The sequence below is a fragment of the Salmo trutta genome, chromosome 32 (assembly GCF_901001165.1).
Source record: "Salmo trutta chromosome 32, fSalTru1.1, whole genome shotgun sequence".
NCBI lineage: Eukaryota > Metazoa > Chordata > Actinopteri > Salmoniformes > Salmonidae > Salmo > Salmo trutta.
This window is the reverse complement of record NC_042988.1, coordinates 4104645-4118275: the sequence shown is the minus strand read 5'-3', so window position 1 is coordinate 4118275 and position 13631 is coordinate 4104645. Positions and strand designations below refer to the sequence as shown.

At 45.4% G+C, this 13631-nt stretch overlaps 1 protein-coding gene across 2 annotated transcripts; it reads left to right on the top strand.

Moving 5' to 3' along the window:
- Positions 1 to 4479: 4479 nt before the first annotated feature.
- Positions 4480 to 13625, top strand: LOC115170819 (endothelial zinc finger protein induced by tumor necrosis factor alpha). Of its 2 annotated transcripts, XM_029727137.1 has the most exons (4): positions 4480 to 4754; positions 5012 to 5924; positions 9501 to 10516; positions 10844 to 13625. In XM_029727137.1, the coding sequence occupies exons 1-3, from the start codon at positions 4547 to 4549 to the stop codon at positions 9703 to 9705; spliced, it is 1326 nt and encodes a 441-aa protein (XP_029582997.1). In that variant the 5' UTR covers positions 4480 to 4546; the 3' UTR covers positions 9706 to 10516; positions 10844 to 13625. The 2 variants fall into 2 exon arrangements, with proteins under 2 accessions (XP_029582997.1, XP_029582996.1); XM_029727136.1 differs by lacking the exons at positions 4480 to 4754; positions 5012 to 5924 and having other exon boundaries at positions 9756 to 10516.
- Positions 13626 to 13631: the final 6 nt, after the last annotated feature.

Below are 13631 nucleotides of genomic sequence, written 5' to 3'. Positions count from 1 at the left end.
ACCCAAAGGTAAAAAAGAGAGCTGTAAAAGAAGGAGAGAATGAGAGAGGAAAACTAAACAAGAAATAGCATACTGTATGTGCTGTGCCTTTGATGTTCTGAACCAAGAGCCATGAAACAAACACACACACACACACACACGTCTTAGTAGAGTTCAAAGGAGGGTGTGTGTATGTAGGGCACAGGATCCGAGCAACACTAAGAAGGGATTGGTGTGTCTACAGACTAAACTCTGTGAGAAGATACATTCTGACTTGCCGGTTTTAGCAGATGGAGAGAAAGAATGCAGTGTGCTGCAGAGGACAGGGGAAAGGAAGGGAGAGGAGATCTCTTGGGAGACACCATTTGGGACTGTTACACCGGCTGCTACACTCCATATTCTCTAAGAGGATTTTTCCCCCATTAAATGCAACGTTTTATCGAAACCCCCCCCCCCCCCCGGATTCCATCCCACTTCAACCACACTGTGCTCCAGAAGCTAGCGTGCTAACTTCCCAATGCACATTGTCAAATGTTAAATGGTCCAAATCCAAATGATTCCAGGTAAATTACTATTTCAAAATTGTTCTGAAATGACTGATTCAAAGAGTCTTTCAGTTCAGGCTGATGATGCAGTATGTAGCCGTTTAACCTCCTAGGAGAACCAGTATTCAATTAATTGCAGACAGTGGCCTTCCAGAAAGTCAGATATTTCATATTTTAAAAGTGTGTGTTGATTTGTACAGCAGCTTGACCTTGGATGGAGGGAGTCAATTCAATCCCATTCAACTCAAAAAAATGTATTTATCCAACAGGGGCCAATAATGTTAACGGTAGCGTAGATACGTAAAACCCACATAACATTAACATACGACATGATCACAGCAACAACAACACCACCAAAATGACATGGAAAGGGGCAGACCTGCGGTGGCGTGACCCGTTCAGCTCTGATGACCACCATATCTATAACCTTTCTATATAGAGGGTCAACTCTCTTCATCACCCAGGACACATTGCTGTGCGAAATAAATGCACTTCTGAGAGGGCGCCATAGATCCGGAAATCCACTCTCTGCAATCTGACTCCTGGAGTTGTATCATTTTTTACTACCTAACGTTTTCCTCCGACTTTTTCTACTGTTCATGCTCTTGACATTAACATGCTTGGGCAATATTGCGTACAAATGCAATGAAAAGAAACAGCGAGGAAGTGAGAGAGAGACTATGGGAAGATCTCAATTGCATACTCCTCACGTCTTCTCTCCTCATCTCCTTCTCAAAACCAATTGGATGAGAAAGCAAAATGTCCCGCCCCTCTGGTCTTCTCCTCCAATCGGGTTTGAGAAGGAGACGAGGAGAGAGGACGTGAGGAGTATGCAATTGAGATCTTCCCAGAGAGAAGGCGAGAAGTAAAGGGAGAGAGTGACAGAGAGAGGGAAGTCAAGCGAGTGGGAGAGAGTTAAAGAGAGTAAAGGAGACATTTAGAGACGGTTACAGATAACCTTCAGGGATTTAATTAGCTTCTCTGACTGAATTATCATCGATAAATCTGACTGAATTATCTAATCAATAAATCCGATTAAGGGACTGCAAGCTCTCCCACACAATCTGCATCTCCTCTCCTGCATGGAGGATGGCAGTGGGCAGTCCAGTCCAGAGGGTCATGCACCGCTTCGTCTCCCGATAAAGCCCTGATGTTGATACCACAGGAAGATTAGAGGCAGACCTGGGATGCGCCCCAAATGGCACCCTATTCCCTATATGGTGCCATTGGGCCCTGGTCAAAAGCAGTGAATATGGAATAGGGTAGCATTTGGGATGCAAACCCAGACGACCAATCCCAGTCCAAAAGGGTTTGGTGGAGGGCCTAGGCTGGCAGTGGCTCACTCTGTCCAGTTACCAGTGTCTGAATTCTCTTGGGTGTTTTTCTTAAAATGTAGCTACTGTTATTAACCTTTCTTAGACACTCAGGTGACACTAGACACTTTCTTTTGTACTTACCTGCAATTTCCTAGGAGAGCCACCGCTTGCAATGACCCGGGGAAGAGTTGCAGAGGAGTAGAGAGTTGATGTCGATGTCGATATAGCCCCCTGCTACGTGGCAAAGATAAGGAGTTATATTTGAAGAAAGGAAATATTCTGTAAGTCTAAATGACTTATATTTTAGCAGCAGTGATCAAAACAAACAGATGCATTTCTTTCTTCCAGTATAAGCCTTTTGAACCCAGCATCCAAATCATTTTTTGGACTGCAAAACGTTGGAGCTGAGCACGCCAATTTCTCTTTCAAAGATAAAGAGATCCCCTCTTTAATCACCTTGACCTGTAATTCAATTGAGTTTCATTAAATATGCCCACTACGCCAGTGTGATGAGTAACCTTTCCTGAGACCTGAAGCCTTACTGACAAGCTCTTAACCAACAATGCAGTTTTAAGCCATTTTTTTTAAAGAAAAAATGTAACAAAAGTAACACAATAAAATAACAATAACAAGGCCATATACAAGGGGTAGAGTCAATGTGCGGAGGGTAGAGGTCAGTCGAGGTAATTTATACATGTAGGTAGGGGTAAAGTGACAATGCATAGATAATAAACAGCGAGTAGCAGCAGTGTAAAAACAAAGGGGGGGGGGTCAATGCAAATAGTCCGGGTCGCCATTTGATTAAATTGTTCAGCAGTCTTATGGCTTGGGGGTAGAAGCTGTTAAGGAACCTTTTGGACCTAGACTTGGCGCTTCGGTACCACTTGCCGCACGGTAGCAGAGAGAAAAGTTTATGACTTGTGTGACTGAAGTCTTTGAAAAAATGTTGGGCCTTCCTCTGACACCGCCTAGTATATAGGTCCTGGATGGCAGGAAGCTTGGCCCCAGTGATGTACTGGGCCGTACACACTACCATCTGTATCGCCTTACGGTCGGATGCCGAGCAGTTGCCATACCAGGCAGTGATGCAACAGGTCAGGATGCTCTCGATGGTGCAGCTGTAGAACTTTTTGAGGATCTTGGGACCCATGCCAAATGTTTTCAGTCTCCTGAGGGGGAAAAGGCGTTGTCGTGCCCTCTTTACGACTGTTGTGGTGTGTTTGGACCATAATAGTTTGTTGGTGATGTGGACATCAAGGAACTACAGCCCCGTTGATGTGAATGGGGGCGTGTTCGGCCTTTCTTTTCCTGTAGTCCACAATCATCTCCTTTGTCTTGCTCACAATTAGGGAGAGGTTGTTGTCCTGGCACCACACGGCCAGATCTCTGACCTCCTCCCTGTATGCTGTCTCATCGTTGTGGGTGATCAGGCCTACCACTGTTGTGTCGTCAGTAAACTTAATGATGGTGTTGGAGTTGTGCTTGGCCACGCAGTCGTGAGTGAACAGGGAGTATAAGAGGAGACTAAGCACGCACCCCTGAGGGGCCCCCTTGTTGAGGATCAGCGTGGCAGATATGTTGTTGCATACCCTTACCACCTGGGAGCAGCACATCAGGAAGTCTAGTATCCAGTTGCAGAGGGAGGTGTTTAGTCCCAGGGTCCTTAGCTTAGTGATGAACTTTATGGGCACTATGGAGTTGAACACTGAACTGTAGTCAATGAACAGCATTCTCACATAGGTGTTCCTTTTGTCCAGGTGGGAAAGAGCAGTGTGGAGTGCAATTGAGATTGCGTCATCTTCGGATCTGTTGAGGCGGCATGCGAATCGGAATGGGTCTAGGGTTTCCGGGATGATTGTGTTGATGTGAACCATGACCAGCCTTTCAAAGCACTTTATGGCTACTGACGCGAGTGCTACAGGGCGGTAGTCATTTAGGCAGGTTACCTTCGCTTTCTTGGGCACAGGGACTATGGTGGTGTGCTTGAAACATGTAGGTATTAGAGACTCTGCCAGGGAGAGGTTGAAGATGTCAGTGATGACTCTTGTCAGTTGGTCCACGCATGCTCTGAGTACACGTCCTGCTAATCCGTCTGGCCCCGCGGCCTTGTGAATGTTCACCTGTATAAAGGTCTTGCTCAGCTCTAGCCTTTAGCTCAGTGCGAATGCCTGTAATCCATGGCTTCTGGTTGGGATATGTACGTACGGTCACTGTTGGGACGATGTCGTTTATGCACTTATTGATAAAGCCGGTGACTGAGGTGGTATACTCCTCAATGCCATTGGATGAATCCCAGAACACATTCTAGTCTGTGCTGGCAAAACAGTCCTGTAGCGTATCTGCTGGCTTCACTAGGTCTGTCTGTTTAGTCTTATTTGTGTTTGGGCTTCTGTTCATAGGCCTACCTTTTTGATTAAGGGCTGAATGATAAGTTAGTTGAGTAGTTGAATCAGATGTTGTTGGGATGGACCAGGATTGAGGGCTCATGTTATAAAACTACTGATTCAGAGGAAAATATAAATGGTTGCACTTCCCCCTTGTGGCTAAACATAAACAAGACAGACATTTCACTTCCCAAACAGCAGGTGGCGATAAAACAACATACACACTTCCTAGTCACCCAACTACCAACAAACGAAGAGTAAAATCACAACATCCGCTGAGAGAGAGACGAGACATTATTCTGCACTATTTTACGTCTTTAAAATGACCAAACTGCAGCTGTTGAATGCTTACCTGACAGAACGTTTAACGGTAGTGGTGCGGGAGATTCTGGACGTGGTCGGGGACACAGTGGCCGAGTACCGAGAAGAGACGGCTAGGACGAAGAGAGAGAATGAAAGCGCGAAGAGACAAAATGAAAGCCTGCGGCGACAGCTCCGGGACATCCTACTCTTGGCGGAGACAGACTGGCGTAAGAACATTTTGTTGGATAATGCTAATTTAATGATCACGAATGAATTGGCAACCTGTCAACTAGTTAGCTACTTTGGGTGACGTCTGTCTGTTGACGATTGACACTAACGTTACGTTGGCTCGCGAGAAGTGCCCGAATTCCGAATATCCCTTAACTAATAGTAGTGCATGATTAATTACAATGTCATAAATATTTACTAAATGTCTTACTTATTTAATGACAGCACTTTGTCTTTGCACCCTCTTTCTATGCAGGATCCAACAGCCTTTCTCTCTCTGGGCAGCAGCAGCTCTGCGAGCAAGAGTGGAGCTCCAGTCATGAACATGACCCAGAGCCCCTGCAGCAGAGACAGGTCAACAGACGAGGGCTACAGAGCCAGGTAGCGTTGGGTAAGGATGGGGGTCTCACAGGACCAAACCAGGGACACACTGAAACAGTCAGAGTAGAAGAGAAGCCCAGTCCAGGGGAGACAATCCCAAAGACCGAGCACAACTCAGACCCAGAACCCAAGAGTTTTGGAAACACCTCGTCCTTGGCCCCATCTCCGTTCTCCTCCAATGCCAACTGTGCCACAACAACTGGAGCAGCCAACACTGAAATGCCAGTCCTTAGGACAGAGGGAAAAACGTCCTCTCCCATCAACCCAATCCAGGGACGGATCAAAATGGAACCCAAGGAATGTGATGTCACAGTGAACCTCACCAACCATGAACCTCAATCCAGTTCAGACTACACAGGTCGTCCTATAACACTACTACCCCACAACCATGAACTCTCAGGCGACACTGGCTTCAAAGACCTTCCAGATATGGACATCTCAGAGCTCCATAACACACCCGTACATGACCAGCAAACATATGAAACAGAGCCTGGGCCCAAGGACGGGGTGTTGCCATACAACGAGAGTAACAACTTCACCCCCACCGACCACCAGGAGGGACGCCCACACCGCTGCACCCGCTGTCGGGAGAGTTTCAGCCAGGCGGCCAGCCTCCACCTCCACCTCCAGTACAAGAAGCCCTACGCCTGTGACTGGTGCTGTAAGTCCTTCGCCCAGTCGGCTGACCTGCGGCGCCACCACCGCATCCACACGGGGGAGAGGCCCCACCGCTGCTCCTGGTGCTCCAAAAGCTTTACCCAGAGAGGCAACCTGAGGCGGCACCTGAGGTTGGAATACATTATTATATTGTATTATTATACAGTGGGCTCCAAAAGTATTGGGACAGTGACACATTTAGTTGTTTTGGCTCTGTGCTGCAGCACTTAGTGATTCAATCACTATGATGTTAGACTGCAGACTGTCAGCTTTAATTGGGTGAACCATTTAGAAATTACAGCACTTTTTGTACATAGTCCCCATTTTTAGGGGACCAAAAGTATTGGGACAAATTCACTTATGTGTATTAACGTAGTCAAAAGCTTAGTATTTAGTCCCATATTTCTAGCAGGCAATGATTACATCAAGCTTGTGACTCTACAAACTTGTTGGATGAATTTGTTGTTTGTTTTCATTTTTGTTTCAGATTATTTTGTGCCCAATAGAATAGCCGTCGATCTTTACATAAAAGCTAAGTGCTGACAATGTGGCTGGGTCATGGGCCTGGGCACTGGGCAGGTATGGTAGTATGGGCTATATAGGTTGGAGGCCTGTGACAACTTGTCCTCCACTGAATGTTGATTACCTGGTTCATCCCTATCACCAGGGCCCGGCTCCAGGCATAAGCAACATAAGCACCGCAGTTGTGGTCTCAACTTACTATTGTGAGTTAGAATAGTAGAACACACAAGGTGCAAGTTCGAAATTTGGACGTGCATCAGCGATTTAAAAAAAATAAAAATTCCTCTTATGTCATCACTGACAGTCACTCAATGTCGGCTAACTGTTTTAAATGAGTCTAGCAAGCTATCTAAACTTGTAGTAATCATGGCCGACTACTGACCGTGGGCGCAGGGCACGTGCCCAGGGGTCCTGACCTCCAGGTGGCCCCCATTGATTTTGTTAGTCACTCTCTCTCAGATATCATTAACATTGCATAAGTCATGGCAAAATGTGTAGAATTGCAGGAAATGTACTTTAAAACTGAAAACAATTATCTCCCATCACATGGCAAAAAGGGTAGAATTGAAGAAAATTAGCTGTAAAACTAGAAAAAAAAAAGATCTTTGCCCCATGGCAAAAAGGAGTAGAAGTAATGTGAATGCTGCCATGATTACGGATAATCCTGAATGAATCGTGAATGATGATGACGATATTTATGCATCTGTAACTTCCTCACTCACCATTATTCACGATTCATTCAGGACTATCCGTAGTCATGGTAGCATCCACATGAATGTAGAAGTGTTTAGAAACATATTCTATTCTTATTTACAATAAAAGTGACTCCAAAACAACACATTACATTACCATTCATTTCTATTGGGCACAAAATAATCTGAAACAACTTCCCTGTAGCTCAGTTGGTAGAGCATGGTGTTTGCAACACCAGGGTTGTGGGTTCGATTCCCACGGGGGGCCAGCACAGAAAAAAAAAAAAAAAAATGTATGAAATTGTATGAAATGTATGCATTCACTACTGTAAGTCACTCTGGATAAGAGTGTCTGCTAAATGACTAAAATGTAAAATGTAAATGTAAAAAACAAACAGCAAATGCATCCAAGAAGTTTGTAAAGTCACAAGCTTGCTGTAATCATTGAATGCTAGGAATAGGGGCACAAATACTAAACTTTTGACTACTTTAATACTCATTTTAGTCAATTAGTCCCAATACTTTTGGTCCCCTAAAATGGGGGGGACTATGTACAAAAAGTGCTGTAATTTCTAAACGGTTCACTCGATTATGGATGAAAATACCCTCTAATTAAAAACTGACAGTCTACACTAACCTCAGTCATTGTATCATTTCAAATCAAATCAAATTCTATTGGTCACATACACATGGTTAGCAAATGTTAATGCAAGTTTAGTGAAATGCTTGTGCTTCTAGTTCCAACAGTGCAGTAATATCTAACAAGTAATCTAACAATTCCCCAACAACTACCTAATACACACAAATCTAAAGGGGTGATTGAGAATATGTACATGTGAGTATATGGATGAGCTGTGGCCGAGCGGCATAGGCAAGGTGCAATAGATGGTATAAAATACAGTGTTGAGAACCAATCACTGGACACTTTAATAAATGGATCACTAGTCACTTTAAACAATTCCACAATTTACATATCTTACATTACTCCTATCACATGTATATACTGTATTTTATATGTGATATGAGTAATGTAAGATATGTAAACATTATTAAAGAGGCATTATTTAAAGTGCCATTGTTTAAAATGACTAGAGATCCATTTATTAAAGTGGCCAGTGATTGGGTCTCAATGTAGGCAGCAGCCTCTGAGTTAGTGATTGCTGTTTAGCAGTCTGATGGCCTTGAGATAGAAGCTGTTTTTCAGTCTCTCGGTCACAGCTTTGATGCACCTGTACTGACCTCGCCTTCTGGATGGTAGTGGGGTGAATAGGCAGTGGCTCGGGTGGTTATTGTCCTTGATGATCTTTTTGCCTTCCTGTGACATCGGGTGCTGTAGGTGTCCTGGAGGGCAGGTAGTTTGTCCCCGGTGATGTGTTGTGCAGACCGCACCACCCTCTGGAGAGCCTTGCGGTTGTGGGAGGAGCAGTTACCGTACCAGGCTGTGATACAGCCCGACAGGATGCTCTCAATTGTGCATCTGTAAAAGTTTGTCAGGGTTTTGGGTTACAAGCCAAATTTCTTCAGCCCCTTGAGGTTGAAGAGGCGCTGTTGCGCCTTCTTCACCACACTGTCTGTAGGTGGACCATTTCAGTTTGTCTGTGATGTGTACACCCAGGAACTTAAAACTTTCCACCTTCTCCACTGCCGTCCCTTCGACGTGGATGGGGGCTCCCTCTGCTGTTTCCTGAAGTCCATGATCATCTCCTTTGTTTTGTTGACGTTGAGTGAGAGGTTGTTTTCCTGACACCACACTCCGAGTGCCCTCACCTCCTCCCTGTAGGCTGTCTCGTCGTTGTTGGTGATCAAGCCCACTACTGTTGTGTCGTCTACAAACTTGATGATTGAGTTGGAGGCGTGCATGGCCACGCAGTCGTGGGTGAACAGGGAGTACTGGAGAGGGCTGAGCACACACCCTTGTAGGGCCCCAGTGTTGAGGGTCAGCGAAGTGGAGATGTTGCTTCCTACCTTCACCACCTGGGGGCGACCCGTCAGAAAGTCAATGACCCAGATACACAGGGAGGGCTTGAGACCCAGGGCCTCCAGCTTGATGATGAGCTTGGAGGGTACTATGGTGTTGAATGCTGAGCTGTAGTCAATGAACAGCATTCTTACATATGTATTGTTTTTGTCCAGATGGGATAGGGCAGTGTGATGGCTATTGCGTCATCTGTGGACCTGTTTGGGCGGTATGCAAACTGAAATGGGTCTAGGGTGGCCGGTAAGGTGGCGGCGATTTCAAATCCCAAGTGCTGGAGTTCAGAGCCAAAACAACAAATAATGTGTCACTGTCCCAATAGTTTTGTAGCTCACTGTATATTGTAGCGAATTTAGGCGGTAGCTCTGACCAGCGACTGTCAATCCAACACCTTTGCCGTTACGCCCAGAAATCCAAACCTCTTGACGAGGTTGCTAGGTGTTGGGTTAAAGTCGCTTCACTCCATTTATATACTATTATTTTTAGGTATATTTTTTATACTTATTTATATATTATAGGATCCACACCGGTGAGAGACCCTACAGCTGCCCCTACTGCCACAGGACCTTCAGCGACGGAGACACCATGAAGAAGCACAAACGGACTCACTCTGGGGAGAAACCCTATCGCTGTGTCCAGTGTCCCAAGAGCTTCACTGTGGCCAGCGGCCTGCGGGTACACCTGAACACACACCTGACAGATGCAGGGCAGCTCATCACATGAGGAGGTCAATGTGCTAACTTATCAGCTAATACTGAATCGGCTGCACCATTTCAAACACAGGACGACATGAAGGGATTGTGAAACGTTGAGGTGTTTTAGGCATAGGAATATTTCCTAAATGTATTTATTGGGATTAATAAAAACAGTGCAGTAGAAAACTAATGGATAATGTCATCGTGGCTGATGTTTCCAACTTGATTGAAGAGTGTGTGTCTGTGAAAATGAATTAAATCAGTCCATCATTTAATTATTAAAATCACATTTCTGAATCTGTTTTTCTTTTGTATTAAAGTTGAACCATCTTTCAGGTTGTTTATTTCCAAAAGGAAGATGCCAGATGCTTGACTCACGTTACCGTCACTCAATATATTTATTAATATACTCAGTAATAAGGCTGCAAACCTAACGTATTTAAGTGTAAAATCCCGTTAATAAAATTATTTCCTCCCCTTTTTCATGAATTACGGTAGCGTTTTTATCACATGACCAAGGAAAGTCAAATAACCCGGAAGTGAATGCTTTCGCGGATATGCTTACAAAACAGTCAAGCTTAGGTCGTTATTAGTAGGCTTTCAGTGGATTTTAACAAATATTTTGGGCCGGCAAAATTTCTAGAAAATGGCTAAACTACAGCTTTTGAATGCTTACCTCACCGAGCGATTAATGGTGGCTGTAGATGAGATACTGGAGGTGGTCGGGGGGACAGTGTCAGAATTCGAGGAGGAGACTGCCCGGACGAAGAGAGAGAATGAAGTCCTAAAACGAAGGTTACGAGAAGTTGGACTCGACACGGGAACGGAATGTTCAGCAGGTGATGATTCCAATGGCTCTTTGTCTATTGTCTGCACTCATCTGAGACCAAGTGAAAGCCAGATGACCTCTGTTGCCCATACTGTTTTCATCTGTCAATTATTTCACTGAGTATAGATAAAGGGGAGAGGATGCAGGTTTTTCTAGAATATTATGACATGGCGCATTTGGACAGTCTCAATCCCAGTAGATCACCACTTTACCCAAACGAGCTCATCCTACAGAATGCCTGTAAACTCATGTTTGGATCGTTGCTTCTGTAGTTGTGTGAATGTAATCAAGTTGATTTCGCTCTCTTTTCTGTCTGTTTGTTGGTCTGTCCATCCAGTCTCGACCAGGCCTGTTTCTCTCTCTGTGTCTGGGCAGCACCAGTGGAGTTCCGACCAGGGTCCAGACCTTGAGTCTACACAGACCCAGAACCACATGGTAATGAGCCAGGATGAGATGCCTGCCACACATAGCCAGCTACCCACAGACTGCACCGAGTGGAAGAGTCTGTGTAACTCTCCACGTACCATGTCCTCACAACAGACCGATACATCAGCTACCACCCCAGTAGTAGCTCCATTGACTTCAGCGTCCGTGAAAAGGGACTTGGACGAAGAAGACGACCAGCTTCTACTTCCCTCTGCAAATCCCTTCAGCAGCACATCATGCCCCGTGGACAGAGTGGTTTTACACTATAACTCTGAGGGCATCAAAACAGAGCCTAGTGATACCAGCCCTACTGACTTGGGGTCAGTATCTGCTCAGATGGGGTGTAGTGAACTAAACCCCAGTTCGGACCCTGGACCAGCCACTGTTGAAACCAGGTACATTGTTTCAGACCTGAGCGCTGACCTGGAATCGGTGGTTGCAGACAGCCACAGGTATGTTGCCTCCACTGCCTCGGGCGTCCCAACTGACCTGGTATCAGCTAGTGCGGCCATGATCCCAGACGGCTTTTTCCGTCAGATTGGCAGCGATGGTTGTGTAACAACAGGGCCAGAACTAGACTTCGGGGACACCACCACCACCAGTACCGTAGGTCCCTTGACCTCCCTGTCTTATCCGGGTCAAACCAGACGTCAACAACAAACAAATAGATCAACAAATAGGGGTCATCAACAAGTAAACAGGTCCACAAACAACAGGGTTCAACAACAAACAAACAACAGGGGGGATCAGAAGTCCCACCCGTGCCCTCAGTGTGGTAAGATATTCAGTCACGTGTCACGCCTCAAGATCCATCTCCGCATTCACACAGGGGAGAAGCCGTACGTTTGTGCACTGTGTGGCAAGCGATTCAACAACGATGGCACACTGAGGAACCACCGGCGCGTTCACACAGAGCTGCGGTTGTACGGCTGCCCTGTCTGCGGCATGAGCTTCAAGGACGCCTACACGTGTAGGAAGCACCAGCGAGTACATAATGGAATGCGGCCTGCCGGTGGCGGGGCCCACACCTGCAGCTTGTGTGGCAAGGCTTTCAGCGAGGCAGCTAAGCTGACCAAACACATCAGGACTCATGTCTCAGACATTGGATGAGGGCAGTACAACCAGTAAAGACTTTTCATAGCATACATAAAGGCTTTATAAGCACTATATAAATGCTTCACAAATAATCTATATGTGTAAGTGTATGTCGTACATGGTGTATAAAGGGTGACAACAATTCCCACTGTAGAGTTTATTGCCAAATGTAAGTTAATACACTATTTATAGATTATGACATATGCTTATGATTTGTAAAGCGTTTAAGTAGTGCTATATAAAGACTTTATACATTTTTCTTTGCAACGGAGCTCCCGAGTGGCGCATCCTGCTATGGCACTTCACCCAAAGTGCAGAGGGGCGTCACTACAGCCTGGCGTGACCCGGGAGTTCCAAGGGCAGTGCACAATTGGCCTAGCACTGTCCGGATTAGGGGAGGGTAGGGTTGGCAGGGGATTCCTTGCTCTAGCGTCTTCGCGTGGCGGACTGGGCGCCTGCAAGCTGACTAGGGTCGTCAATTGAACCCCTCCAACACATTGGTCCGGCTGACTTCCGGGTGTTTATAAGAAGCAGCGTGTTTGTCCGATCCTCACCTCTCCTGAGCCCGTTGGGGAGTTGCCGTAATGGAACACAATTGGATACCACAAAATTCTTTCATTTCTAAATGGTAAAACGGATATGTATGAAAATCTCTAATCCAAAATGCTGGAGTATAGAGACACATTTTATTTTAGCTTCACTGTCCAAATACATATGGAGGGGTGTGTATGACCATGGCTGCACCGGCTTTAACGGGACAGGTCAAGCATCTGATTATACAGTCATCAGCGATCCCACAAGGAGTAGTTGAAGTCATCATCAGATGTGATGGACTACCTTAAGCAAGCAGCAAGTGTGTGTAGACTTCTTTTTTTAATTTATTTTTTACTGTTCGTGTGTGTTTTACTTTACTGCATTTGTGTTTGTGTTTGTGCACCAGCCCGTCCAAAGGGCAGCGGAGCCCAGTCTGTCAGTCTGTTACAGGGAGGTTATTTACTTTTGCTGTGTTGTAGTATTGATCCACTTCCTGCTTGTGACTCGGGGGGTGGAGCCTACTGACCTTAGAGACTTCAGATGATGAGCCATAGGTTGAGGACACTGGTGTCAAACACAATTCCTTGAGAGCCACAGTCAGTGTCTGCTTGTTTTTGATCTTTAAAAAAAAATGTTTTTAGGATCTAGATCTGCAAGAAAAACCGGGGTCATGTTGACTTGGTATAAAACGGAAATTAAGTGAAACTATTTGAACTTGTCCAATAACAAACACTGATTAATTAAGTAAAAGGCAGGAACCAAAACCCACTGACACTGCAGTGCAGAATCTAATGACTGGAGTTTTACTTGTGTGGTTTAGGAATCCAAAACCACATTCCTTATCCCAGGACACTTCGTAAGGTGACTATCCAGGAAAATGAAAGGAAAATGAGCACCCCGTGTTTGCACTGAACTGAGGATTTTATTTAGAGAGACACAAAACCGGCTTAGGATGCCTTCATTAGAGTCTCATCATGGTCTCTCATAGCAAGTGCTCAGACTTTGACTTATTGTGGCGCTGGTAGTTCAGAGCCTTATGTACAATAAATGGGTTTATTTTTAAATGTGTG

Coding starts and splice junctions, on each gene's coding strand:
- LOC115170819 (XM_029727136.1), top strand. CDS start 10,324: ATGGCTAAACTACAGCTTTTGAATGCTTACCTCACCGAGCGATTAATG. Junction 10,517..10,843: donor GGGAACGGAATGTTCAGCAG/GTGATGATTCCA, acceptor CTGTCCATCCAG/TCTCGACCAGGCCTGTTTCT.